Here is a 27,692-nt window from a genome sequence, read left to right on the forward strand (position 1 = left end):
GTGAAGACCACCTAGGACCCACAAGATGCGTCTCAGATGACTTGACTTCCAAACCACAAGGTTTCCAGCACCAAGGCTCTTCCTCCTGCCCTCATTTCTGGCAGCTTCCTAGGCCCTGTACACCAGCATCCCTTAATCACCCACTTCCCAGTCAATCCAACTCATTAGCCGGGCATGGAAGCCTTCCATGGCTGAGCGCTGCCTCCTCCAGCTCCCCTCCTGCCACTCCCTGCACCTTCCCTGCACCCAGACCATGCCAAGCCCCACCTTCACGTTCAGCCGCTATCCCCCCAACCACAGACTGGCTAGCCTTCTCCCCATCCATGTCAGCAGCAGAACCCCCAACTCCTACCACATGCTTCCTTCTACCTCCATGGAGCTCCTCAACATCTGTGTGCACACAGCTCTGCTCACATCCCATCACCCCTACTGGTTCCTGGAGACCAGGTAACTGGTTCTGTGCACTTTGCAGGGCCAGGCCTGTTGGCCAAGGCAATGTGGGCAGAGGGAGGACAGCCACTGTGCACCAACAACCCACTCTGCAGCCCATTAAGGGAAAAACCGACACAGAAAGGGCTCAGCCTGTGATCTGAAGTCCTTCCCTAGAAACCTCTCTTTATCACTGTTGTATTTTTCAAAGTGAACCTGATCCCAAAAGCAGATTAAGAAGCGCCTGGCAGGGGGCACTGTCTCTGAAAAGCCAACAAAGCCAACCACCCCTATTTGCAGAAATCTGGAACCATTCCCAGGAAAACGAGAAGGATGTGCTGGTAAGATGGTCTGTCCCCTTGCCTGGAACACCAATGCACCCAGGGAGGTCTCTGCTGCCCAGAATGGCGCAGTCTAGTCACGGAGCTGTTGACAGGCGTCCGTTAGCCCACACCCCTCACACGTACTGCCGCTGCTCCTCCTGGTGCTGGTAGTTGTTCTCCACGTCCTCCTGGAGAAGTTTCTGGTTCTGCTCTTTCAATCTTTGGTTTTGGCTCTGCAGGTGACACTTTTCTCCCTCCAAGTTGCCCTTGAGGCGGGAGAGCAGCTAAAACACAGATGGACAATGTCTCAAACACCACACGCTCCCGTGATTCCACTGCTGGGAATCTACTTCCAAAAGGAGAAAAAGGTCACATGCACAAAGATGGTCATTTTGGTATTATCTACGTCAGCTGGCATGACCAATACGGCCAATGCCATGGGGATGGCCAAGCCTTCTGTCACTGCACCATCCAATCAGGAAGCCACTGGACACGTGTGGCTGCTGAACACTGAAAACACAGCCAGTCTGAGCTGAGGTATAAGTGCAAAATATATAATAGGTTCTGAGGACTTAATAACAATTAAAATTAATGTAAAGTATCTCATTAATAAGCTGCCTGGTGTGTGTGGCTCAGTAGGTTGAGTGTCCCATTCACCAAGAAGTCACCAGTGTAATTCCTGATCTGTGGTGAGCCGGCACGGCCGTGGCATACTCAGCCCCCGGGTGTCTTATGTGCCATGCCAGCTCAGCCTGGTTCAGTGACCCTGAGAGGAGGTGGTGAAGGATTAAGAAAAGACAGCAAGATAATGAAAGCTGGGTCTCAGTGGGATGCTGCTCCTTTGACATAGAGACAGCGCCAGCGCCCACAATCCATATCATTTTATAGCAGATGCCACGAGGCAAAGTAAGGGTGGGATCAAGATGTTTACAACTTTCTTGTGAGTTTCAGTCCTACTCAACTACATGCACCTGAACTCTATCACTCAGGAATGTGTGGCCACGTGTTCAGACCATAGGTTCAAGCTTACCACTATAGCTGTTGGCTATAATTATGCTGGGAAGGCTCTGCCCTCCAAGCTGGGACTTGCACATGGCAATGAGAGGACTGTGCCCTCTCATCAATCCAAGGCTTGAACCCATCCAAACACTGTAGCCGCGCCTCACACTGATCAAGGCACATGCCTGGCTTGCTGGCTCCATTCCCCAGTTGAGGGCATGCAGGAGGCAAATGACGGATGTTTCTCTCAAAAAAATCAATAAAAAATAACATGTTATTTTTTAAAATCTCATTAATAAGCTTCTGGGGTTACATGTGATACTTTAGATATAAGGGTTAAATAAAATAGACCCCCTACATTAATCCCACCTGATTCCTTTTACATTTTGAATATGGCTACTAGAAAGCTGAGTGTTACATGTGGTGGCCTGCGTTACATTCCTACTGGACATCTCTGCTCTAGGCAGGGTTGGCGTGCTTTTCCGGTAAAGAACAAGGTACTAAATACGTTAGGCTTTCCAGGCCGACAGTGGTCTCTGTTGCAACTGTTCAACCCTCTTATTACAGCAGGAAAGGAGCCAGAAAAACAATGCACACGCATGGGTGTGTCTGTGTTTAAAAAAACAAACCAAAAATCTTAACTCATGGACACCAACATTTAAATTTCATGTCACTTTCACTTGTCCCCAAATATTATCCTGCTTTTGATTTTCCCCAGCCATTAAAAACTGTGAAAGCTATTCTTGGTTCTCAGCTGTACACAAACAGGCATGAAGCTGGACCTGAATTTTGGGCTGAGGGTGGCCAGCTCCTGCTCTAGAATATCATCGCGGTTGGTGTAGCAGGAAGTACCAAGCTTTGGCTTCAGACAAACAGGGTTCCAACCCGCTACTTCAGAGGGACAAGGATGGGAACCCCAGCTCACAAGATCATTGCGAGAATTAAATGAGATGACACAGAGAGCAGAGTGCTCAGCCAAGAGGACGGAGATACAACGGTACTTGGCTGTTTCCATGCACCGCCCGACCCTGCAAAAAGCAAAGATCAGGTGAAAGGTGTTCTGTAGCACACCCCTGCCAGTCCTGGTGTTCATCCCAGTCAACTGCCTCTGGCTTCCTCTCTGCCTCTGTGTGACATTCACACACACCCTTTGAGCAGAGATGCCAATGAGGACCCATTCCCTCCTGGTTAAGCTCAAGGCATCAGCCCAGGGAACAGGCCCACCCAGGGTCCTGGGGCCTCCAGCTCTGGCCTCACCTGGCAGTGGTTGCCCAGCTCGGTCAGCGAGATGTCCCTGCTCTGGAGCTCCTCCCTCAGCCAGTTGCACTGGTCCTGCCAGCAGTTCACCTCCAGCTGGGTGTCTCTCAGGGAGGTCTGCAGCTTCTTGCTGTGCATCTGCAGCTCCTCCTGCTGCCCCTTCATCCCCTTATACTGGGCCTGCCAGCGGTTCTTCTCCAGCTGCATTTCATTAAGGGAGGCTTGCAGCTCCTTGTTGTAGACCTGCAGATCTTCCTGCTCCTCCCTCAGCCAGTTGCACTGGGCTTGCCAGCAGTTCACCTGCAGCTGGGTGTCACTCAGGGAGGTCTGCAGCTTCTTGCTGTGCATCTGTAGCTCCTCCTGCTGCCCCTTCAGCCCCTCATACCGGGCCTGCCAGTAGTGCACCTCCAGCTGGGTGTCCTTCAGGGAGGTCTGAAGCTTCTTGCTGTGGTTCTCCAGCTCCTCCTGCTCCCCCTTCAGCCCCTTATACTGGGCCTGCCAGCGGTTCTTCTGCAGCTGCATTTCATTAAGGGAGGTTTGCAGCTCGTTGTTGTAGATCTGCAGATCTTCCTGCTCCTTCCTCAGCCAGTCACACTGGGCCTGCCAGCAGTTCACCTGCAGCTGAGTGTCACTCAGGGAGGTCTGCAGCTTCTTGGTGTGGGACTGCAGCTCCTCCTGCTCCCTCTTCAGCTGCTCGTGCAGGGAATTGGCCCTGGGGGTGGAGAGACACAAGGCCAAGGGCTGAGGCGCACTCCCAGGCTCTGTCCCAGTTGTGCAACCTTAGTCAAAACAGCAACCTCTCTGGCCCTCAGTTTTTTCATGTGTTAATGAAGGGTTGAACAAAATCAGCTGTTTTGAAACTGTGTTCATTGGGGTTCTAGGAGGCTACCCCAGCTGCCCCACTGGGGGCTGGGGGAGACAGGACAGGCAGGCTTGGACACCACTGCAACGGAGCATCCCTGCAAAAGTCCTTTCTATGTGAGGCTTTGGCACATCTGCCTACTTAGAAAAAGAGTTCTTTGATTGAGACACTTAAACACTGAATCAGGACATTTCTGCTCTAAGACTCTATGTCTATATCCAGCTCTTCTCCCCAATTCCAAGCCACCTTCTAATTTCAACTACTGAGATAAATAAAATAGGAGATTCTGGAGTGTTACCTAAATCCACTGAAATTATCATCATCATCATCATTACCCGACTGGGATTCCTGGGGAAGATTTATACCAAAAAGCTCATATGACCAGAGGCTCATGGACTCAATTTGAACACAGGTGTGTAAAGTTTGGCCCACACACTTTTTAAAAATTTTTAACATTTACTTATTTTATTCTATTTTATTTCATTTTAAAGTGTGTATGGTTTTATTAATTGAAGACTCTCCAATAAAGTCAACTAAAAAAAAAAATAACATAAAGAAAGGAAACAGAACAAGAAAAAAAGATTCTCTGTTGTGGTGCTGTAAGTACTTGCCGGTTTAGGTTTAAGGGTCAACTGGCCTCAGACATGTTTCCAGGTCCTCCCGGTCAGCAGTTCTAAACCTGTGGGTCACGACCCTTTCACAGGGGTCGCCTAAGACCATCGGAAACACACATATAGCATGTCCCAAAATTCACGCAAGATTTGCATTTGAATTGAGTTGCAAATCTTGCGTGAATTTTGAGACACCCTATATAATTACATACTGTTTTTGTGATTAATCACTATGCTCTAATTATGTTCAATTTGTAACAATGGAATTGGGGTCACCACTATATGAGGAACTGTATTAAAGGATCACGGCATTAAGAAAGTTGAGAACCACTGCTCCTGGTCCTCTGTCCTTCCCAAACAAAGCAGATTTTTTTGAAAAACAAACAAAACAAAAAAATAATTATTGTATCAGCATTCCAAAATTTTAAGTTTTCCATCAACATTCAGATATCTTCTCAGAAAAAAAAAAAGCATAAAGAAGGATGACCTGGCAGCCTGGCCTGCCTCCCAACTGACAGCCTCTAGCTGGGATGTATTCTCCACCAGGGCCTGGTCTATCGCTGACTCTCCTTCCCCACCTGCTGGACCTGCCCGGCCACTGCAGGCAGCTGAGTTTATAGCCCCACAGCACATGTTAAATCAGGGCTGTGGGAAGGAAGGCTTCATGTGCTCACGCCTCTGGGTTGAGGCAAGGCTTCGATTCGAATCCTGCCTGTGACTAGGAACATTGACCTTGAACAAGTTGTTTAATCTCCCTGAGCCCGTTTTCTCCTCTGTTGCTGTGGTTTTTTTAAAGGATAACAATAGCTCAGTCAATTCTGGTGATTCTCAGTATAATGTTCTACCCAGCCACGCGAACCCTGAATTAGTGAGTACTGAAACTGTTCCCACCGGTTCCTGGGAGTCTCTGGTCACATTTTGTCAGCTGATCAAGACATAAAGACGCTCCGTGTAATACACTCAGAGCCAACAGCACCATACCTGGGCCCGAATGACCCCTGTGTGCCACTCGTATATTCCCCGTGAGGCCCAGCGCAGCCTTGCACTTGGGAACACTAGACAGCACTTCAGCACTCCATTTGGGGGCCATGTCAAACAGCAAAACCGCCACCAAAGTGCACAAATTAGAACACCATGGCACTCAGTGGCCCATGAAGAGGACGCTGGTTGGTGAGAACTGAAAGACAGCTGGGGTCAAAGACCTTATTCAACCTCAGCTGCAAATGTGCACATCAGGGACTCCAGTATCTCCCACTCTGGGCACGTCCATGACAGGCCACGGGCACTGATTTGGGGGTCACCGGTACATTTCAGCCAGGAGGTGAATTCACAAATGGGAATGCGTGGATGCTGAGGACCAAGCCTCTCTCCCTCACGGGATCACTGGTATTAGAGGATGCAGGTGCCCCTGCCCGACAGTCATCAGCATCATAACTGTGGGAGGGAACGTTGTCCAAACCTAGACAATGCCCCATCCCAGCTGCTGAGTCCTTCCTTCCAGCCACCAGCTGGAGTCCCCTTTACCTTGTTACCACCAGCTGCTTCCAGGGCAGGGTTGGTAAAAATGCACCATCACCAGGGGTCTCACTTGAGCTCAGCTCAGCGGGTGCTGAGTGAGTGGGTCTGAATGACATCCGGGCAGAGGCCCTGCAGGGGGCCTGGCGGTTACCTGTCCAGCTCTCCCTGCAGCCTCTGGTTCTCCTCTGCAGCCATGGCACTCGTCCTCTGCTCCCGCTGCAGAGCCTCCTGCTCGGTGGTCAAGAGCATCCCCAGCTGCTCCAGCGCCGCCTTATGTTGGAGCTGGTCCTTGTATCTGTTGATGGGAAACACACCCACTAGGAATGGGCACCCAGGAAGACCTTAAAGCCTGGGTGAGCAGCTTCTCTCTGCAGAGCTGAGGGAGAGGGGGATGGACAGGGGACGGGGCTGGACTGAGAGAGGGACAGACACTGAGCCAGCTCTGGGGGTCTCCTCCAGCCAGGAGCCAAGACCCCCTCCTCCCACCTGACCTGTCTCCATGGTCCCTTCCAGACCCTGTCAAAGCAGCCTACCTCGTTCATCCCACTGGGAACAAAACCACTGTTTTCTAATCTCCACGACTTTGTCAAAGAAACCACTGCACATATAGCAGAATTCCACTGCCCATAACAGCTGATCCCCATCACCGGGCCCTGGGTGAGCCCTAGGCCCCAGCTCAGGAACACAACTCTTCCTGCTCTGAGCCAGGCAGCCTGGGGCCAGAGGCTTGCCTGGTGGGGCCTAAGCAGCCACCAGGGGCAGCTGCACACCCTGCACCTCAAGGCACCCCCAATCCAGCCCTTGCCCTCGCTCTCCCACAGCCTCCCCTCAGCTCAGGCTTTTATTTCTTTCCTGTCTCAGTCTGCAGAGGTTCCCGCACAGCCTCTCTGGAGAGCAGCAGAGCACAAGAGGGAGCCCCTGACCAGCCCCAGGCTGTTCCTCCTCCTGCAGGAACCTTCCCTGTTCAGGGTGACTCAGGGGCCTTCCCAGGTCCAAAGTGGAGACTGAGTCATCACGTTTCAATCTTCCCCAGGCAGGCAAATGCCTTTCCAGACCCCCTTCCTGAGGTGTCCACACCCAGAGACAGGCTGACAGAGACCACCCAGGTTCCATGGTTTCAGCCCCTGCCCTCAGCCCTCCATCCCCGCCCCCTACCCCGATCCCATATCAGCTGTACTTGTACCCTCTGCCTGGAGCCAAGACCTGTGGGTACTCAAACTCAGACACCTGCTCGGTCGGCTGTTGGAAGACAAACATTCCTTCCTGTGGCCTTTAGCCATGGGTGGAGACTGCCAGGACAGGACGTGGGACGTGGAAGGTGGGGGTAGGGGCTCTGCTGGGCTTTCAGGGCGGCGATCTTTCTCATCCAGGTTTGAGAAACAGGGCCACGGACCATTAGGGTCCCCACCTCCTGCTTCCCTGTTGTGTCTTGGAAAAGCACAGGATCAAGCATATCGCAACCATTAGTAACCACCCTCCTGCAGGGCAGAAACTGAGAGTCCTACTCCCCACTGAATCCTGGGTAAAAGGCTGGACACCCAGTACATGTGCACCAGGGGAACGAAGGAGTGAGTGTCCCAGTCAAGTGTCAGGTGAAATGAATACAGAGCCCCCAGCCTGTGTTCCAGTCACCTCCACCTCCAACTTGCAGCCCTGCTGCAGACACACCAAGGGCCTCCAGCTATCTGTCCAACCAGCAAAAACCACTGAATCACACAGTCAGTCACCAAGCAAGGAGTCATAGGCAGAACAATGAACTCTTCCCTCAGAGCAGTCAAATGCCACCTGCACAAACCTTCCCATGTGAACAGACATAAGAATATATCCACAAGGTTATCATAGGGCATTGAGGGTAAGGCCCGCAGTGCCTGGTGCGGGGTGGGCACCACAGGAGGCTCCCATCAGTAGTCAGCTGGGTGCATTCCCACCACGTTAGACAGCACCAGGCGCCCAGTGGGTGCTCACTAAGCGTCTCGTGAACACAGGATGGGTGCGGGGAGGCAGCGAGGGAGATGCCATGAGGCAGAAGATACTCATTCTGGCGGGAAGAAAGAGAGTCTGATAGGAGCAGACGTCCCAGCACCCCCGAAGGGTGGGAATCTGGGTGGAGAAAGGGGTGGAAGGCTCTGGAGAGAGTCCACAGGAAGCACTGGGTGAGTGAGTAAATGAACATCATCGCCCCCAAGTTCATGCAGCAGCAGGCGCCCTCCACAGGCTCTGCAGGCTCAGCGCCCTCCCTGGTCCCTGTGATGCCAAATCCCTGCACCTCAACTGCTCCCAGGGAAGTCCCAGCCTTTGCCTGGCATTTGCTGAGGCAGAGGCAAGGGAAATACTCAGCAGGGACAACTCACAAGCACAGAAAGTGGACAGCTCCCTCCTGTGCTTCTCCAAGTGTGGGAGAGCCTCTCTTTAGCACATCTCTCCCCCCCTCCCCCCCACCCCCACCTTGGAGTCCTCTGTACATCTCACTTCTCCCAGGCTCTGGGTCCCACTGCACCTGCCGGGGCCATTGCAATCAGGGATCTGCCTGGTTGGAGCTCAGCTGAAGTTGGCTGACTACATGCACACAAAGCCCTGATTTTGAAAACATGCAAAGTTAAGATTTATGCATTTAAGGTACATCAATTTTACCTTTAAAAAGGTATATGGAGAGTCAGAGGTAAAGGGGACATGAGAATGGCAGAGTATTGGTAATGCTGCTGCAGGTGATGGGAACACAGGGTTTTCACTATACTATTCTGCACACATCCATATATTCAATACTTTCCAAAATTAAAAGTAAAAAAAAAAAAAAAGAAAGAAAATCAGCCGATACCGGTTTGGCTCAGTGGATAGAGCGTCAGCCTGCGGACTGAAGGGTCCCAGGTTCGATTCCGGTCAAGGGCATGTACCTGGGCTGCGGGCACATCCCCAGTGGGAGATGTGTAAGAGGCAGCTGATCGATGTTTCTCTCTCATCAATGCTTCTCACTCTCTATCTCTCTCCCTTCCTCTCTGTGAAAAATCAATAAAATATATTAAAAAAAAAGAAAATGAGAAGCCCAGATTTGGAGACTTGGACAGGGAAAAGGCCAGGGGAGCTGAGTTAGGCACGCCCCTGAAAATCGGCAGCTGTGGTGACTTCCCCTCCTTGTCCTTGGTTTGGAGAGAAAAGGAAGAGGGGGTAGGAATGCCCAGGGGAGCTGGGACCCCAATGCTGACACCTGGTTTCCCTGAGCCGAAATTAGTGGGCACACCCTTCTATCCTGGGGGACCCTCCTCCCCCTCAGTCTCCAGCCACACCAACTCTACATCATTGAGGGTGATGGTGGATTTACTTCTCTTCACTGTGAAGCAGCGGGACCAGAGGAAAGGTGAGGGACCAGAGTGAAGGGGGGACAGGAGCCGGGGGAGCCCGTCAGCTACCCCCAGCCGCAGGCACCCACCTGTCACTGAGAGCCTTGCTCTCCAGCTCCAGGATTTGATGCAGCAGTTTCTTATGGCGGCGGTACTTGTCCAGAAGGGCCTTGTGCTCCTTAGTCAGGTGCTCGTGGAGTGCGCCCAGGCTTGCGTGTTCCTGCTGCAGGGCCTGGTGGGCTGCCACCAGCTGCTGGTGCTGGAGCTGAGTGTCCTGCTCTGTGAGCGCAGTGTGCGAGGCGCTCTGGGACCTCAGAGTGGAATTTTCCACCTGCTGGAGGGAGAAGGAAAGGACGCCTCAACAGGTGCAGGCCCAGGGGGACCACAGACTCCGGATCCCCAGGTCCCCACAAGCAGTGAGGGACCAACAGCGGGTCAAGTGCTGACACCAAAATAGCAGGACCCTCAGGAGAGGCAACACCCAGCCGAGCTGAGGACAGTTCTACCTGCACTCAAGGAACTGCTCTGGGAAGGCCCACGGCAGAAACGGACTGTCCCATGGGCCTAAGCTTAGTCCTGGGCCCCTCCCTGCATATGTGACCTTTCTTGGCAATTTATGCCCTTTCTCTGGATAACCTCCTTGGGTACCCTCTCTGAATACTTTGAAAAGTGCATGGAAAATCAGTTAAGGACATAGAGAAGCTGAACAGCACTACCAACCTATTTCACCGATATTTACACAACACTCATCCAACCGCATTCAAAGCACCGGAGAGTTGACTGGGGAGGAACCGTCCTAAGTCATTCTGAGGCCAGAATTACCCTGGTGTCCAGCTGCTTGTCCCGCTCCAGACCCTCAGGCTGCAGGGTGTCCAGAGACGTCTGCAGCCTCTGGTTCTCCAGCAACAGGTCCTGGCTTTCCCACTCGAGAGCGTGGACCCTCTCAGGGGCCGTCGTCAGGGTGCTGACCTCCATGGCCAGCTTCTCAATCTCCTCCTGCAGCCGATGCAGCTCCTGCTCCAGCTTCTGTGCCCTCACCACCTGCTCCTTCACCCGCACCTTCATGTGCTTCAGCTCCTGTGCCTGCACCGCCTGCGCCTTCACCTGCTCCAGGTCCCGGCACAGCTGCCGCCGCTCCCACTCCATCATGGTCACTTTCCTTTTGGTGTCCGTCACCGTCTGGAGGAGGACTTTTTGCTCAGTCTCCCTGCCCTTCATGCGGGCTTTGCTGCTGGTCTGTGAACTATCCCGCAGTGAATGCACCAGTTTTTTCATATCCTTGAACTGCAGGAAAACACAATGGAAACAACACAGGCATGATTTCGGTCCAAACTGGAGGCCCAAAGTGTAGGCCTGGAATGTCCATCTCATCGTGGACCCAAAGGATGTCCTAACGTTTCCCAAAGGCCTGATATGGATACAAGGTGAAGGGCATGGAGATCCCCACCCAGACAGTTCAAGTCTAAACACTTTCACAGAAGCCAGATGACTTAGAAACAGAAACTGCATCTTCTCCTAAAACAATGGAAGTGATTTCCTTGGTGCTTTTTACCCTGGTCCACAGTGGTGCGAGAGCTGACCGCCCACCCCTGTGGCCGCTCCTCACACCACTCTCCCCTGCAGGCATTGCACATGATCTTCCCTCTGCTGTGCATGCTCACTTGCCTCCACCCCCAGCCTCCAGCTTCTCTGGCTCCTTCTCATCATCCAGGGCTCAGTGTGATTCACAGCTCCTCAGGGAAGCCCTGCACCACGATTCTAAATGTCCTGCACCTAATAAGACTCTCCCTGGACCCACGTATATTCCCTCAATAGCACACGTCTAAAGTCTCCTGGCTTGTCACCTGTCATTCCACCTCCTAGACTGGAAGCCATATTTGGGGAGGGTGGATGCATGCCTCTTAAGTCTACACAGCACCACCCCAAGCCGGTTTTCTGCAATACTAGAGAGGCTGAAGAACTCAAGTACCTGATACCCAGCCTCCCTTGCAGCTTGGGTTAGTCATGTGTCAGGTGTGGCCAATGAGATGTCCACAGAGGATCCCAGGAGGCCTTCCCTCTGTCTCTTCACCCTCCACATTCTTCCTGCCCACTTCTTGGCGAGGTACAACAGCCACAGCCAAGACTGGCAGAGCAGGGAGGGAGAAGCCTGGTTTCTGGGTGGTGTCCCTGAGCCGCTGCCCCAGAACTGGGCTGCCTACCCTAGGACTTCCTGTAATGTGGGGGTGGATTAACCCTGGAGGTTCTCCAGAGCTCTGAGCATGAAGCTGGACATCTGAAGGGGGATCTTTGTCCTGCAGGCTATCCCATGAGCTGCAGGACATTTAGCAGCATCCTGGCCTCTCCCACCACAGCCAGGAGCACCTCGCCTCTCCTCCCCCAAGTCATGACGATCATAAACAAGATGGCCAGTGCTGCCCAGCCAGCGTGGGTCAATGGTTGAGCCTCAAACTATGAACCAGGAGGTCACGGTTTGATTACTGATAAGGGCACATGTTTAGGTTGCTGGTTCGATCCCAGTAGGTGGCATGCAGGAAGCAGCTGATCAATGAGTCTCTCTCATCATTGATGTTTTTATCCCTCTCTCCTTCTCCCTTCCCCTCTGAAATAAATAAATAAATAGATTGAAAAAACAAAAAGATTGCCAGTGTCCCTAGGAAGCAATGTCTGTCCCCATGCCCTTGCTGTGGCTGCAACAGCTGGTGTGAGCTGCATCTGAGGGAAGAAACTGGTAACCCGGGAATCACTGCTGGATTCCCAGGACATCCTATGATCCTGGACTCACATTCTTGCAGGCCGGGGCGCCAGGGGAGGCATGGCGCTGGAGGGCCTACCTGCTGGGCTCTCTCAGCATTCAGGGTCTTCTTGTCACGGAGCAGCTGTTCTCTCTCCTCCACCAGCTCCTCACAGAGAGTCTCCAGAACCTGGCTGGTCTGCTTTTCTCTTTCCATCTGAACTCGAAAGTTTTCAATCTGTGGAACCAAAGAAGAAGCCCATGCAAAAGTCCGTTTCAGGGAGTGAACTGTGTTTTAAAGCAAACCCGAAACCTGTCAGCCCCAGGGAACACTTTATCAGCCTTTTCTCAAGGGAAAACCTTCCGTCCCACTTCTTGGGGAGGTACATCAGCCACTGCCAAGACTGCAGAGCAGGAGGGGAGAAGCCTGGGTCCTGGGTGGCGTCCCTGAGCTGCTGCCCAGGTCAGGCCTAGTTGTGCAGTGAGCTCCCCACACCCTTGACCATCACCACTCAGCACACAGCGTACACTTCCAGCTCATGATAGAGAAAAAGGCCATGGACACCAATAGGTCAGCTTTCCTCCCAGTTTTCCACTGCTACTCTCAATGCTTCCATCTTAGGCCGTGTCCACTACTGTCCTGAGGGTCAGGCCACATTCCTGGGTCCAGCAGCCACCACTGGATGTCCTACCGGGACTTTCCCCAGTTGGTGACATTCCTATTGATCCAGCTGCTCTGAGGGGTCCTCTGCCATCTCTCTCCGTCCTCTCCCCTCCAAGTAAATGGACCACCAAGGCCTGTGCTCGTTCCCCATGCGGCTCCCCCTCCACACCCCACTGCTGCCCAGGCCAGACCAGTTCCGTCCTGCCTGGACGACTGCCCAATCAGTGGCCCGTCACAGAGCTCTTCTGCGGGACCCACCAGTGCCCACTCCCTGAACATGAACTGCCTGGACCCGCACATCTCACACTCTGTGCCTGACACCTGAACACCGTGATGGACGCAGATTCAGACTCAGGGTGGGCCCTGAGGTGCGACTCCCAGGCGAGGCCCATGCTGCTGTCCCTTCCCACTGACAGCAAACTCATGACCACCTGGGAGGGGGAGAGGGTGGCTCCCTGCTAACAATGTGACCACGAGTGCATTTCCGTTACTGACAGGGCCAGCAAGCAGCAGGCATGGGCGCCAGCTTCTGTCAGGGTGACGTGCTCAGCTCACACCTGGCAGGTGGCAGGTACAACAAGAGCTGACCCCTCCTGAGAGCGCCAGGCCCCTCCCATCCTCAGAGCTTCTGACATGGTCAGTCTGGGCTGGGGCCCAAGAGCCTGCATTTGGACTTGTGACCCTGATGCTGGTTTGGGTTGATGGCTCTAAAGCTAAAACAGAGGAGCCCCACGATCCAGATCAGGTGGCTCTCAGAGCGTTAAACACCCCAAACCTCAGGCTACCGACTAGAACCTCTGGGGGCAGGACCTTCAGACACCCAGTGACCCAGTGAGCAGCAGGACCAAGAGCCGGCTCCATTCACCTGGCTGGGAGCAGCCTGGCACAGACAGGTTTACAAACTCCAGGAAGGATCGCTAGCTCTGCCTATTTCTCCTGGGCCGAGGCCACCCTGCCTTTATCTCACAGGTCTGGGCACAGCCTCCAGTCTCCTCAGAAGCAGCAGGCAGGCAGCTTCTTCCCCATGAGGGGAAGGGTCAGGCACAGTGGGGCTCATATCCGTGCCCTCACAACACCCTGTGGGCACACCCAGCCCCCTGCCCCAACATGGGGACAGGGCAGCCTCACCAGCCAGGGCCAACAGCAAAAGGCGCTGCAAGGTGCCACGTGTCTGAGTCTTTCTCACAAGTGAGAACATCTTTCTTCTCCTTCCTTATCGCTGCCCCACTTCCTAGCACCAGGTCTGGGCTCAGCAGGAAGCAGGCATCTGCCCTGATAGCCGTGCCTTCTCTGGAGCTGGCCCTGAGGAGGAAGGCCCTGCACAGCTGTCACTCACCCTCATTCTGAGAAGGGCACCGGCTCAGGGAGTCCAGTGATCTGCCCAGAGTCCCACAGTGAGGATGCGGCAGAGCCAAACGCATGGCAGTGGGCTGACCCCAGGCCTGCTCTCTCAGACAAGGTCTGGGGTGTGTCCCCCCCCGCCAACCTCCAGCCTTGTTTACCCCTCCCCGTCTTACTGTTAATCCTTCTCCCCTGCTGCCCCGTCTGTCCCAGTGAAAGGAATGTTATGTCCAACCTTTGCATATCTGGCGTGGCTGCTTCTGGTCTGAAGATGTGACTACCTCATGTCCCCCCCACCCCCCGGCTGGACACCCTATCTTTCTCTGCTACTTTTTGCTGTGGAACTGGAACTCTCACTTCTGTCCTTCCCTGAAGGCCCTCCCTTCCCCTAGGGCAGCGGTTCTCAACCTGTGGGTCACGAACAATGAAAATACATGCTGCATATCAGATATTTACATTACGATTCATAACAGTAGCAAAATTACAGTTATGAAGTAGCAACGAAAATAATTTTATGATCGGGGGTCACCAAAACACAAGGTACTGTATTAAAGGGTCGCGGCATTAGGAAGGTTGAGAACCACTCTGAGAGGTCGCTGGGCTGAGATGGGTTTCCTGTCTTCCTCAAAGCGCCAGGCTTGGGCCGCAGACTCCTGTGGGAAGGCTCCAGGTCCCCAGAGCACGCGGGTGCCAGGGGCCTGCCCATCAGCCCCTATGCTGCGCTTTTGTGCTCACGATAGGCCCCAAAGGGCTGCCCCTCTTCCTAAGAGGAATGAACTCTGAGGATGTCAGTGCAAAGTGAGGGTGGGGGGCACACCCTCTCTAAGGTCCACAGAAGGGTCGTGAGTTACAGGGAAGGACGTGAACTTCGGGAACTAAGGTTTACACAGACCGAAGGGAGCCTACAGCCTGGGAGACACTGGGTGGTGGGAGAGCCGAGCTGGCACCGGGGGGCCGGGGACACTGGGCCACCTGTCCTGGCTGACCCTTGTCTCTCCTTCTCAGACACCTCCCAGAGGGCCATGTTGTCTGGACGTGTCCAAGGCTGGGCCTGTCCTGGCTCCAGGGTGGTCAATGTCAGGCCATGTCCCCTGTGGTTTTTAGCTGATGGCCCAGATGCACCATTGATCCAACACTAGGGAGGACCCATAATGCAGCCAGGCCCCGAGTGGGTTGAGCAGGACAGGGAGTAGAGCAGAAGGGCCGCCTTCGCAGGACTCCTGGCAGCAGACAAGGGAGAGTGCTGGACTACAAATTGCAGCCCCTTCCCCCACTAGGGGCTCAGAGCCAAGACAGGTCTCTGAGAGCTGTGGCAGGACTGCCCGGGGGTCCTACAGGGAACTGATCAGGAGAGGAAGCAGGGGATGGGACCCGAGAGACAGGGCTAAGGAGTCATGTGGGGAGGCGGCAGCCACCACCTGTCCTGTGTGTGTGGAGGAGGGACTGGAGTGGACCCCAAGGACAGAAGAAGCATCAGGGGTCATCTCTCATCCCTGCCGGGAGCTGGGCCAGAGGCTACAGCGCAGGCCTCTGCAGCTCACCCCTGGGGACCCGCCCCATTGGAGGTTCTCATCTTTCTAAAGGTCAAGCCTTTCTATCTCAGCCGAGGTCGGGCTGCCATATACAGAGACATTCACTGTGCCCAGACCACGTGAATCTAAAACCCAGACTGTCTGGTGGCTTTCCCTGAGCAGCGCTGCACAGAGAGACGGGGCATGAGGAGGGCCTTCCTCCCGGCCCCCAGGGAGAGGACACACTGCTTGGCAGCTGCTCTGCTGTGAGGCACACGGAGCCTCAAAGGACGAGAAGCGTGAGTCACTGCACCTTGGACGTCCCATGAAAGGCCAGGAGAAACCACTGCACAGGAGGAGGGGCGGTCCCAAGCCTCACCCAGAGATGAAGTTCCAGCAGAGCCATGACCAGCGGGACCCAGGTCTCTGGTCTGCAGCCCACGTCCCTGCCATTGCCGGGGCAGCCTCAGCAAATGACGCTGGCAGGACCCCTGGGCCGGATGGGATAGACACCCAGACACCTGAAAGCACCAGTCCTGCCAGGTGGTCAGCAAGCGGGAGTGCCCTTGCGCCTCCCTCATCCGGAATCCGGGCACCCGTCACGGTGTGCTCAGAGCACACGACGCAGCTGTGTCACCCGCGGTGGCTACATGGACTGAGGCCCTCTGACCCAGAATGCCCTGCTCAGGGAGGCCATCGCTAGCCTCTCAGGGCCCTTCTTGCCATGTGAATGGGGTCCTGGTAACTGTAGGATGAACCTGGCTGGTGAGCCTGTCTGTCCTCCCAGATGTCTCTTCTACTGCGCTACTGGGAAGACCTGGTTTGTCCAGAAAGGCAATGCAGTCCAGACATCTCTTCTTCCTCATGCCCTTGACCGAAAGGAGAGAGTGAGCACTGCACTCCTGTCACCACCAGCCATGCCCTGAAACGGCCCATCCATGGTCTCCACAGGGGAGGGAGTCTTCCATCGCTGCTTCTCTCCCGGGCCCGCCCGGTGGTTTCTAACAGGGTGCTGCTCTCCTTCCATGAGGCACTTACTACAGGCTGGACCCTTTGCCTGCACTAACTCACACCATCCTCACCACACCTACTGGTGGGTGCATTGTTAACCCCATTTCACAGATGAAGGCAGCGAGGCCCACAGAGGTCCTTCCTGTGTGGTCTCCCTGCTGCAGGGACTCCTCCTGCTGCCTCATGATGCCTCTCCAGGAGGCCTCCTGTCCCCCTACCAAAACGGTGGCTGCACAGGACTCTGCCTGTCCCCCAGCTTCGCATGCTCACGGACACCTGGGTACTCCCCCTGGCCACTTACATGCCCGTATGTTCCGGACACCACCCACGGGTACCTGCTTTCTGAGCTGCTGGTTCTCCTCCTCCAGCTCCCGGCGCTGGAGGCTGCTCTCCTGCAGAGCCAGGGAGGCGTCCTGCAGCCCTTGTATGATGCCCTGGAGGCTCTGCTTCTCCTGGTCCAGCTTCAGGAAGCAGCTGGAGGCTGAAGAGCAAAGTGGAGTCAGAGCCCATATTCCAGGGGCCTCAGCTTCTGCTCTCTGTCCCTGGCCCTGAGAGGGCCATCACCCTGAGCCCTAGACTTGAGGGTCTGGGATGGTCAGCTGGGTGCCCTCCCTTTTTCCCAGGGTGCTGTTGCTGTCTGCACCTGAGGGTTCCTCAGACGGTTATGGCCCCTCTGCTGGCTCAGCTGGGTTTGTCAGGGGAGCAAGCAGAGCTTAAGAAGAAAGCAGGTGATGGTAGAGAGAAGCCAATGCAAACGTTCAAGACAGTGGAATTGCTGGCACCACTTTCTGCCAAGTTTTAACCTGACCGTCAAGCCAAGGATTTCCGAGACTAACGGAGATGGCAGAGTGCGCTCTCTGTGCCAGCCTCAGAGTGGTGTGAATGCAGGTGGCTCAGCCGACAGTGTAGGGGGACACGATCACTGACCGCATGTCTGTGGGTGGAAGAAGCTATGGGGCACATATGCCCAGTACTCGCCATCTCTGGATAAGTTCCTTCAGTCAGAGATTTCATTTTATACTTTCACAAATGCATTGAAACAGAATGAGACAGTTTATCCAAACTGCTTTAAAAATTCTAAGCGAGATGAAAACATAAGGTAAAGCCAGAAAAAGGCAATGTCCTCCTTTGCTTTTAAACAGCTTCAATGCGGAACAGAAAGGGAGCACAGACCTGAGAAGAATGGGAGTTCACGGCCCCTCCCTGCCGCCAGCAGGTGCATGACTTTGGGAAAGTCCTGGGGCTTGTTCAGGAGGAAAACATGACTGTCTGAGGGGTCAGGGTTGTTCCCTCACCCGTCCCTCCAGGCCACACACTCAGCTCTGAGAGCCTTATCGCACTGTACTGCTAGTAGGGCTGCTCACGAGCACCCCAAGAAGCAGAGCAATGGGTATCTTTGGATAAGACAAGGGCGATAAGAACAGCCATCCTTTGTTGGCACCCCGTGGGCCAGGCACAGCCTAACGTTTCACTCTCTCCTCTCACAAGATACCCATAGCAATCCTGTGAGGCAGCTTCATCACCCCCATTTTTCAGATAAGTAAACTGGGGTGCAGAAGAGGTCACTTGGCTAACAAGTAGAGGAGCCAGGACTTTAAACCAGACCTTTCTGACTCAAGAAGCCACCACCCCAACCACACAGAAGTACGTTCATGCTTTGTTCGGGAGCTGCCAGCTGAGCAGTAGGAGTTGGGAACATGAAGAAGAAGTCAGTCACCGACCTGGAAGGGCTCACAAGCTACACTGAGCATCTGAATCAGGGAGGCTTTCCAACCCCATCAGCCATCCTGGATGCTAACAGAAGCACATTTGGTCTGAGCCAGTCCCTGCCAGCGGCACCACTTCTGTGTCCCAGCAGGGGGCAGTGTGCTCTCCAGGAACCTCAACTCCCAGAGCCTGGGTTCCCAGGAGTGGGGAGACACCAAACCACAGAAAGAACTAACTTCTCACACAGACTCGGAGTTCAATGAACTGATTTTAGGTTTGGAGCGGATGGGACGCCTTGAAGAGAATGAATACCCAGCTGCTTCCAACAGCCTTTCCATGACGCTGAGGAATGTTGCTCAGAATTTAAAAAGCAGCCCCTCCCCAAACCAGCCTAAGGCCCTCCTGGCTCAGCAGAGCTCTAAGCAAACCCTAACCTGCACTCTCAGGTGCACGTGTGCTATTATTGGACACAGGAACTGGCTTGTTGTTTGCTGGGTGCTGAGGCTCCTGCTGTACGACCGGCCACCACAGCCACCTTCCCTGGCCAAGCCCTCACCTCCTCTGGGGGCTGGGAGGGGCCAACACCAGAGGGAGAGGAAGAGGCCTGGGTCCCCTGAACAGCAGCCACTGAGCAGCCCCAGCCCAGGAAGGTGGAGAGCAAACTATACCCATCTGTCTGATTATGAAATCAGCAGAGGAAACCATGCCCCGGGTACAGCTATAATGGAGGTGAGTGACCACTGGGGACATCTCCTGCATCCAGAGCTTCCAATCCTCCACCGATAGATCTAAGACACCCTCTGGGCATCAGCGTGCTGTCATCTGGAAGCTCCTGGCACTGGCTGAATGGAAGCTGAGAAATCTGGCAACACTTCCTTCGCATTTGGCTTCCTGACTCAAGGTGGCCAGGCCCTTCATGTTCTTGGGGAGAATTGCAATGAAACAGTTCCAAATGGCCCTTGAATAAAACCCTATTTACTTGGGTAGAGGAAGGGCTGACACATGAGTTTCAGATCCAAGGGCTCAGCTCCCCAGGTAAGAGAGAATCCACAGCCAGGCTGCCCCCAGGCACCTGCTTTACCCTCTGACAGCTGCTCCAGCTCCCAGCGCAGGTGGGCAGACTCCTCCACACTCTGCCCCTGTGCAGTCTTGAGGGCCATGTTCTCTTCCCGCAGCTCCTCAAGGCATTTCTGGTATGTGTCCCGGACCTAGTGCAGGAAGTGGGGGGGGGGGGGCAGTGAGGATGTGGACTGGGGCACACTCTGGACAAGCCCCGGCCCCGTGCATCTGTCCTCATTCCCGCAGGATGAAGGCCCTCCATGCCCCTAGGGGATGGAGACACCCGAGGTCTCTGAGCGGTGTCTGAACAAAGTGACCTACAGCTCAGGGCTTTAGAGCAAGTGCTATGGGGACTGCAGCTCTGTGGCCCCTTAGCAGGCCTAATACCGTGGAAAGGCTGTAGGGACTCACACATCACAGCTCAACCCACATCATAGACGTCGGAGGAGACCCTTTTTGCAACAGAGGCTCAATCCCTCCATCCTCACAGGAAAGCAACACAGCATCAGGCCCTCTCTGTGTTGGAGGCTTCAGTGGTGCCCACTCAAGCCACTGGGCTTAGCAAGTGATTCTCTGCCCTCAGAGGGTCACTGTGGTGGCAGCAGCACCGATCCAGTAGGTGAACATCAGAGAAGGGCACAATATGAACCTAAAACTGCCCCCATCTGTGCTACACGTGGTGACCACAGCTTGTCCTACCAATTGTAGGTGGTGCAGCTTCGATTTCAGCTGCACATTCTCCTCCTCCTGCTCGAATAGCTTATCAATCCAATACCAAATCCAATGCTCCTGGAGGTGGCTCTTGGTGTCAATTGAATAATCGTCTCCAGTCCGCACCTGGTCAGCAAGAACACACATGAGAGCCATCAGGTTAAGGCCCCTGGTCATGACAACAGCTCTTCCAGTCACTGGACCCAAACCAACAACCTAGGGATGTCTCTGCTGCCACGGAAAGTTCTGTCTCCTCTTTGTTTAAAAAAATATATTTTATTGATTTTTTACAGAGAGGAATGGAGAGGGATAGAGAGTTAGAAACATCGATGAGAGAGAAACATCGACCAGCTGCCTCCTGCACACCCCCCACTGGGGATGTGCCCGCAACCCAGGTACATGACCTTGACCGGAATTGAACCTGGGACCCTTCAGTCCGCAGGCCGACGCTCTATCCACTGAGCCAAACCGGTTGGGGCTGTCTCCACTTTTGAGCCCCTGCGCTTCTCCATTAGGCCAGTCCAGATGGAAAAATCCCCGAAGCAAGACACTATTTAAATTCAGAAGGGAAGCTGAAACCGGTTTGGCTCAGTGGATAGAGCGTCGGCCTGTGGACTGAAGGGTCCCAGGTTCGATTCTGGTCAAGGGCATGTACTTGGGTTTCGGGCACATCCCCAGTGGGAGATGTGCAGGGGGCAGCTGATCGATGTTTCTCTTTCATCGATGTTTCTAACTCTCTATCTCTCTCCCTTCCTCTCTGTAAAAAATCAATAAAATATATTTTAAAAAAATTCGAAAGGGAACACTGTCAGAGTGTCTGACATGTACAGCCTCGGTGGTTGGACGAGTGCACCTGCTGACAGGTGTGGGACTTGGCTGAGCCACTTTCTTAAACAAGGAAGGGGTGAGGCTGAGAGTCTGTCCTGGCTTTGAGGGCCGAGTCTAGGCCTCTCACAGTCACTCCACTGGTCTGGGTCCAGGAACAAAATTCAGACTAGCTTTTGTTCAATAGGCAGTTCCTATTTGAACATGTCACACACCTACTCTTAGAAAAACAACAGCTCTGGGCAGTTTCCCGGAAATGAGGGGTCTGTAAGAAACAACAAGCAAACAAGTTCTATGGCCTCTGTGTGCCAGGCACATGCTGGGGGTGGACACAATGGTTGGGCCCTCACAGGCCCCCTCATGGGAGGCGTCCACTGCACTTACTCCCGTCCCAGCGCCCAGCACACACCGGGGAGCTGTTCAGCTCATTCCCCTCATCCCTGCTCCCACCCCCCGGAGAACTCCCAGTGCCACTCAGTCTCAGGAGGACTGAGTCTCCCCTGAATGCCCTCAGTCTGTGAGCACGCATACACGGGGACATGCCCATTTCTCCTGGCGGGCTGTTTTCCAAGGCTTGCCCCACTCACGGGTTCTAACACCTGGGAGCGGGCCGGTAGCTCCTGCTTATCCATCACGTGTTCATTTCCCCGCACGGGCCAGAACCCCGGATTCTCGGTAGAGGGGAAACCGTGCACCTACCACCAGTGGACACGGTTCTGGTCAAAGCCTGGCATCCGGAAGGGTTTGTCACTGACTCTGGCTTCACCAGACGGCTCCCTCCCTGCCTGTCCCCGGCCCTGCACTAGGTGCTCTCTGTCTCTGCCACATTCACTTTCACAACAGCCCCCAGAAGGAGGCAGGGACAGTCTCTTCCTACACACGAAGAGGCTGACTTGGGTCAATTAAGGAATGAGCCCCAAGTCACAAAGCCAGCCAGTGGCGAAGCTGGGCTTGAACTTAGGCTGGAGAGGTCCAGACCTGTCTCTTCACTGCCCTCAGCAGCCTGCACCTTATCCTTAAGGAGCCCGCGGGGGTAAGGAGCCCTGAATACTATCAGCGATTGAGCCGGAGCACATGGAGGGGCTTCAAGGGGAAGGAGGCCCAGCTCTCTCCCCTTGGCCACTGTCCCCAGCATTCTCACCTTGTGTCTACCCACCAGTACTCACCAGTATCACCATACTCTCAGGCCCTGAACTACCATAGCAAAGCCTGCCTGCTCATCCTTATAACCAACTCCTACTCAGCCTTCAAAACCCAGCCAGAATTGCCTGCTCTGAAAAGGACTTCAACTCCACTCTATCCCACCCACTGAGTCAGATGCTGGGGCACCCAGAGTGCCCAGTATGAGGCAACACTGAACTGGCCTGTCCGCACCCACCCCCCAAGGCTAGTCCTGCAGGGCAGGACTATGCCACTGCTTTTCTCCTTGGGCCCCCAGAAATGTTCAAATGCACTTGTCAGCTGAATCACACCATGAGGGGGGTCAGAAGCGCCATGTGAGTTGGGCCCTGAAGGACCTGGGGAAAGTCAGGGATGGACAAGTGTCCAGAAGCAGAGTACAGCGTGGAACTAAATGATTTATAGCTACTCTTCCAATGGGCCTCAGTTTTCTGGGGGTGTCAACCTTCCCATGGATCAGGCAGCAGAAACATCTAAACCTGCTTTGCACACCCACCACTGCAGAAGTGAGAGACAGGACCCCGAGAAGCTGTGCCCGAGTCCTAAAGTGGCAAAGCCTGGGCCTGGCGGAGGCAGAGAGTGTGAGACCACCAGACCCACGGTCTGATCTTAAACCCAGCTCCTACCTGCCTTGCCACCACCCACCCTGCCCCTCCCTGCACGATCGCAACCAGGGGCCCCATCTGTGGACAGAACTTCGCGTAATAAGCTCACTAGAAACGTGTTCCTATCGATGCCACCCGGTGCCAGGGCACGAGGGGATGAGAGGCACCTGGACCACCTCTCCTGTGAGGGACGGGACAAGGCTTGCTCCACACCCAGCAAGTGGAGTGAGAGCTGGGACTCGCCTGAGGAGCCTCCACTGCCTCTGGGAGCAAGCCCTGCCCAGGAAGCAAAGTGCCCATCCCTCTCTGAGGGGCAGAGACAGGGCCAGCTGGCCCTCAGCTGCTCAGGACCCTCAAGGCACCCGCATGTCTGCCCCTGGTGGAGGGAATTTCAGCCAAGGACAAAGCATGGGACCAGAGGGACCTCCCAGGCACTCTCTCTCTGCCTCTGTCCTCCACCCCGGGCCCTGGCAGCAGAGGTGGGATGAGTGTTTGCAGACAGAGTCAAGGATCACCCGGTGCACCCCCACTTCCCAGGTGTGCCTAGGGGCGCCCAGGCCTGTCTCCTCGGGTTGTGGCACTGACACCCTCCCATTTTATGTATTTCTCAGTGGCGACACTGGATGGGCTATTGGGGAGGGCACAAGCTCTGTCCTCGCGGCTCCCTGGGCCCCAGCACACGGGCTTTGGAGAACAGTGTGACTCATCCTCTTTGTGGCCTGGCCTCCATGGACCACTCTGTTTCTCTTGTAATTCATTTACTAATGCAAAGTGTAAAGCATTACTAGTTTCACAGCAAAATTATTAATCAACTAGAGGCCCGGTACATGAAATTCCTGCTGGGTGCGGTCCCTGGGCTTGGCCGGAGATCCAAGTGCGAGCATCTGGCGTGGAGGCCAGCTGACCTCTGGGCCCAGGGCAGCATCTGGGCCGCTGGCCCCCCCGCGCACCCCCCTCATCCCCGCACCTGAGTCATGGTGCCCAAGTCTCCACATGGAGATGCGGTGAGCATGGACGGACATTGCGGGCTGGAGAGCAGTGTAGGCCTCTGAGCCACCCAGTGGTGTCCCCCGGAAGCAGGGAGGGCAGCATGCTCTCTCCTGGCTGGCCTTGCAGACCAGCTCCTGCTCAAACCCACCAGGAGCCCAGCAGGCCCCTGTGGTCCTGGCTGCTGTGGCCTGGCTCACCTTAACAAGTTTGTGCGTGTGCAGGGTGGGCTCCTCCTGGGCACCCAGCACCTGAGCTCAGGGGCTTCCCTGGCGGGCGAGCCCTGGCGTCCCGGGGGATAGTTGCAGGGGGAGTGAGAACGAGCTTGCATTCTTACAGCACCTCCATCCCTGTCACCCCAGATCCCAGTTAGCCAGCAAGAGGTAACAGTGCATTGCCAATGCCAGCAATGTTCTGCGCTGCCACCTGGTGGCCAGCACATGTCATAGCAAGCAATCGAACTCCTGGCCTCCCTGTGGAACTCCCATCCAAGGGGACAATTTGCATATTAGGCTCTTATTAAATAGGATATTAAAAATGTTGCTGCTGCTATCCAGAGGCACACACCTTGAGAACATGGAACAGGGTTCCCACGGGAAACCCTGCAAAAGCCCAGAAGCTCCCCAGTGCCAGGAGTGAGTCTTGCTTTGTGTTAGATCCCCTGCTCCTGGCGCAGGGCTTGGTGCCACACAGGCCTTCAGTCACTGTGTCTGCATGACTGAGCGAGGCTGCTTGGACAGGCACAGAAAAGACACGGAGACAGAGGCTGTGCCCTGAAACCCACCCCCATCCACGGGGCAAAGTGTCGGCTGAGATGTGGGGGCTGCCTTAGGTCCCCAGTGTGCAGGAGACTGCGGAGGCCACAGCCTGGGGAAGCTTGCACATGACCTCCCCCAACCCTCCTACCTGTGAGTGAGGGTGCCCGTGCCCCACACCTGTCTGTGCTGCAGATTGATGCCCTTGGTCACCAGTAGGGCCAGGGGACCATTTCCAGGACAAAGCCGAGAGCTGGCCCCCACCCCACCCCCCTGGGCCGGGCTGCTTTGGCACAGCACCCAGGGTGCCTTCTCCCCAGGGAGCAGAGCAGTGAGCCACCAACATTCCTGCAGGAACAGCCACTCCCTGAGTAGGTGGGAGGAGCAAACACGCCTGGAAGAGAGGGTCCTGAACTCACTGCTCACGTGAGGCAGTTGGGTGCATGGTCAGAGCCTCAGTAACCCTATCTGGGCCTTGGTCTCCATCCCCCCTCAGCCCTGACACCCTCCTCTGAACAGACCCATAACCTTGGAATCCAAGTAGGCTACACCACGGAGAGCTTCATATGGGACTTGCCCCAATACCAGGTATTTTACCTCTTTCCTTGTATAAACCTCACGGACTAGTACAGTTATCTCTGTTTTAGAGATGAGGAAACAGTCCTGGTAAGATTTAGCCATAGAAATTACAAGAAGTCTTAAAGAAAAAGATTAGTGAATAGAAGGTCATCATTGTGGCATGAAGGAGGAAGAGGAAAAGTCCTAGAAGAATCAGGGCCCTTCAACCACATTCCCAACCCTGTTCCTTCCACTACAAGAGGGAGTCCAGGGGTCTGGCAGTCAGTCTGCGGTGCAGGGAGAGGGCCAGCTGGGGAGGCATTGCGGCCCCTCTCCCCTCTTCCAGGACAAAAGTGCCCGCGGGCCGCCTGCCCCTGCTGGGCTCACTTCCATGCGGCTGCACAGAAGTCTATGTCTTTCTCCTTCTGCCTGAGGCCCATCGCCTCCATCTCCAGCCTCTCCATGCAGGTAACCTTCTCCCTCAGGGAGTCCAGCTCAGGGAGGGGAGCACGAGCAGCCTGGGTGCTGGCCGCCAGCTCCATGTTCTGGCAGGTGGGCAAAGGCAGGGGACCTGGCTCAGGGCACCCTCGGGGCTGGGAAGGCCCAATTCCCTGCAGCCCCAGGAGAAGCCAGGGGCGGCCAAGCTGGTCCATGTGCAGGCCCCTGTGTGTGGGCCCCACATTCTGTCACTGAAGCATGTCACTCCCCAGCAGCTCCCAGGAAAACTGGCTCTCAGGCAGCGCAGTTTTGGGTGGGAAGGAGAGATGTCCCAGGTCACATCCCTGGACCTGGGGCCCCGGTGACTGGGGCGTCCTAGCCCCCCACCCCCGGCCCACACGATAGGCCTGCTCACATTGTGCCGGAATTCCTGCAGCTCCCACACCAGCTGGTACAACTGATGCCTGGCGTCCTCCAGCTGCTTCGTCTTCTCCTCCCTGGGGGCGATGAGAACACGTGGTGAGGGCTCCTCAGAAGCACCCGGAAAGCCCACCACCCGGGAGACCACAGCGGGGAAGGAGGGGATCCTGGCTTCTAGGCGTGAGGAGGGCCTCTGCACGTGGGGCTGCAAAAATGCTCTGGAGTCCAAGGTGAGCTTTACTTTGTCACTGCTGCTCTCAGACTTCACCACAGACCTGAGCTTTCCTCTGAGGGTGCAGGCAGGGAAGGAGCCCCCAGAGCCACTCCTCCCTCCACAGCCAGGCAGGCAGGGAGGCCCCTGGCAGGGAGGTGAAGGCAGGCAGCTTCCCAGATACCGGGCATGGTGCCATCACCAGCTGCAGGAAAGGGGGAACAGGCCCACCGGACGAGACCAGAGAGACACATCCTCCCTCCAGCCAAGAGCACCCACACTGGGCCCGAGGCTGAGCGGCAGGCTGCTGCTCTGAGTCTGCCATGTCTGGACTGGCAGGAGTCCTAAGGCCCAGCAGAACTCTGCTGTGCAGGCTCAGGGAGGGGAGGGAGCGGGCTAGCCCAGGGCCCAACAGGGACCCAGCTCAAAGCAGAGCCCCGTCACTCCAGGGCGCTGTGAGAGCTGCCCCGTTTGCTGCACCGCATGGCAGTGAACCACATGTGCGAGCAATGGGTGGTGACACACGGCACAAGAGCAGAAAGACCAGGGTCACTGGGGGACTCACAGCTCCTGCCTGACGCCTCGCAGCGTGGCCTTGGTGTCCGCCAGCTCCATGGCCAGGTGCTGCATGTCCTCGCTGGGGCGGCTGCTGGTGTTCCACTCCTGGGTCAGGGTCACGACCAGCTACAGCAGGGCAGACAGAGGGGTCTCACCGGCGTGCTCCTGTGCCCGGCACAGTGCCCGCACTAGAACGTGGTGAAGAATGACCAAAAGACGGAAGAAAGTAAAAGAGAAGATGGCAGCCAAGACTGCAAAGCCAGGAGGGAGGCAGGAGAAAGTGGGGGAGTTTTTAAGAAGCGAGGATATATTTAGTGAGACAGAAGGGCCGAGTGAATGGACCAAGCTCAACCTCTGTCGTCACACAGGTGTCTCAGGGGACTATGCACTGCAGGGAAAGTGCCCACGTCCTGCCCCCTCGGAAATGGGCCAGGAGGACAGACAGTGTGCAGCTTGAGAGGAAGTCAGGATTAGGAGCACAGCCATAACTAGGGCCCCAAACCCAGGCCCCTCTCCACCCATCCCCCAGGCTGTGGGCCACCCGCAAACACACCTCCCTGCATCTGTCATGTTCAATTAAGAGCCTCCTGAGGCGAAAGGTCATGTTGTTGGTGACGTACTCCACGTCCTCCAGGGCCATGTCTGGGACCTCCAACCACTGCAGGTCAAACAGGCTCTCCTGGTGGCGGGTCACCTGAGGGCACACAAGGGTAAGGTGCTGCGGAGGCCGGGCAGGGAGCAGTGGAGGGTCCCTGAGAGCACCCGCCTCCCAAGGCCACGCCCCCTGGGACCTAGGCCCACTCTCCCACAGCTGACCCACCTCACTGACATTATTAACCCTCAGCCACCAAGTTCCTGTGGGGGGCGGGCAGGCTCCTCAGCAAGTGCAGCCACACTCTGCAGCCAAGCCCTGTCCTCACACACCACTGCTGCTGTCACACTAGCTCAAGGAGGACACTGACTTCCCACCAGACAGCACTTCTCCCAGTGTGGGAGCTCCCTCAACTGTCCCAGGGATTTCAGTCACACACCATCCATGTGTCACACAAAGAGGGTAAGCCTTGGGAGGGGAGGGTCAGGAGGG

The 27,692-nt window shown here is 55.4% G+C and overlaps 1 protein-coding gene across 1 annotated transcript; it reads right to left on the minus strand.

The window, feature by feature from the left end:
* Positions 1–886: 886 nt before the first annotated feature.
* On the minus strand, positions 887–21,529 carry LOC139019268 (protein Daple-like). The gene is made up of 11 exons (XM_070428330.1): positions 21,485–21,529; positions 20,061–20,198; positions 19,384–19,510; positions 16,931–17,076; positions 12,169–12,306; positions 10,157–10,618; positions 9,424–9,668; positions 6,151–6,294; positions 3,099–3,720; positions 2,512–2,613; positions 887–1,036 (listed from the first exon to the last, which is right to left on the minus strand). Exons 1-11 carry the CDS (start codon positions 21,527–21,529, stop codon positions 887–889), a joined length of 2,319 nt encoding a protein of 772 aa, XP_070284431.1.
* Positions 21,530–27,692: the final 6,163 nt, after the last annotated feature.

This window comes from Myotis yumanensis, unplaced genomic scaffold, assembly GCF_028538775.1.
Source record: "Myotis yumanensis isolate MYYU_CA2020_CCGP unplaced genomic scaffold, mMyoYum1.0.hap1 SCAF_11, whole genome shotgun sequence".
Classification (NCBI taxonomy): Eukaryota; Metazoa; Chordata; class Mammalia; order Chiroptera; family Vespertilionidae; genus Myotis; species Myotis yumanensis.

Coding starts and splice junctions, on each gene's coding strand:
- LOC139019268 (XM_070428330.1), bottom strand. CDS start 21,529: ATGGATAAGCAGGAGCTACCGGCCCGCTCCCAGGTGTTAGAACCC. Junction 17,077..19,383: donor GCTGGAGCAGCTGTCAGAGG/GTAAAGCAGGTG, acceptor TTTGCTCTTCAG/CCTCCAGCTGCTTCCTGAAG. Junction 3,721..6,150: donor CTGCAGGGAGAGCTGGACAG/GTAACCGCCAGG, acceptor CTCCACCCCCAG/GGCCAATTCCCTGCACGAGC.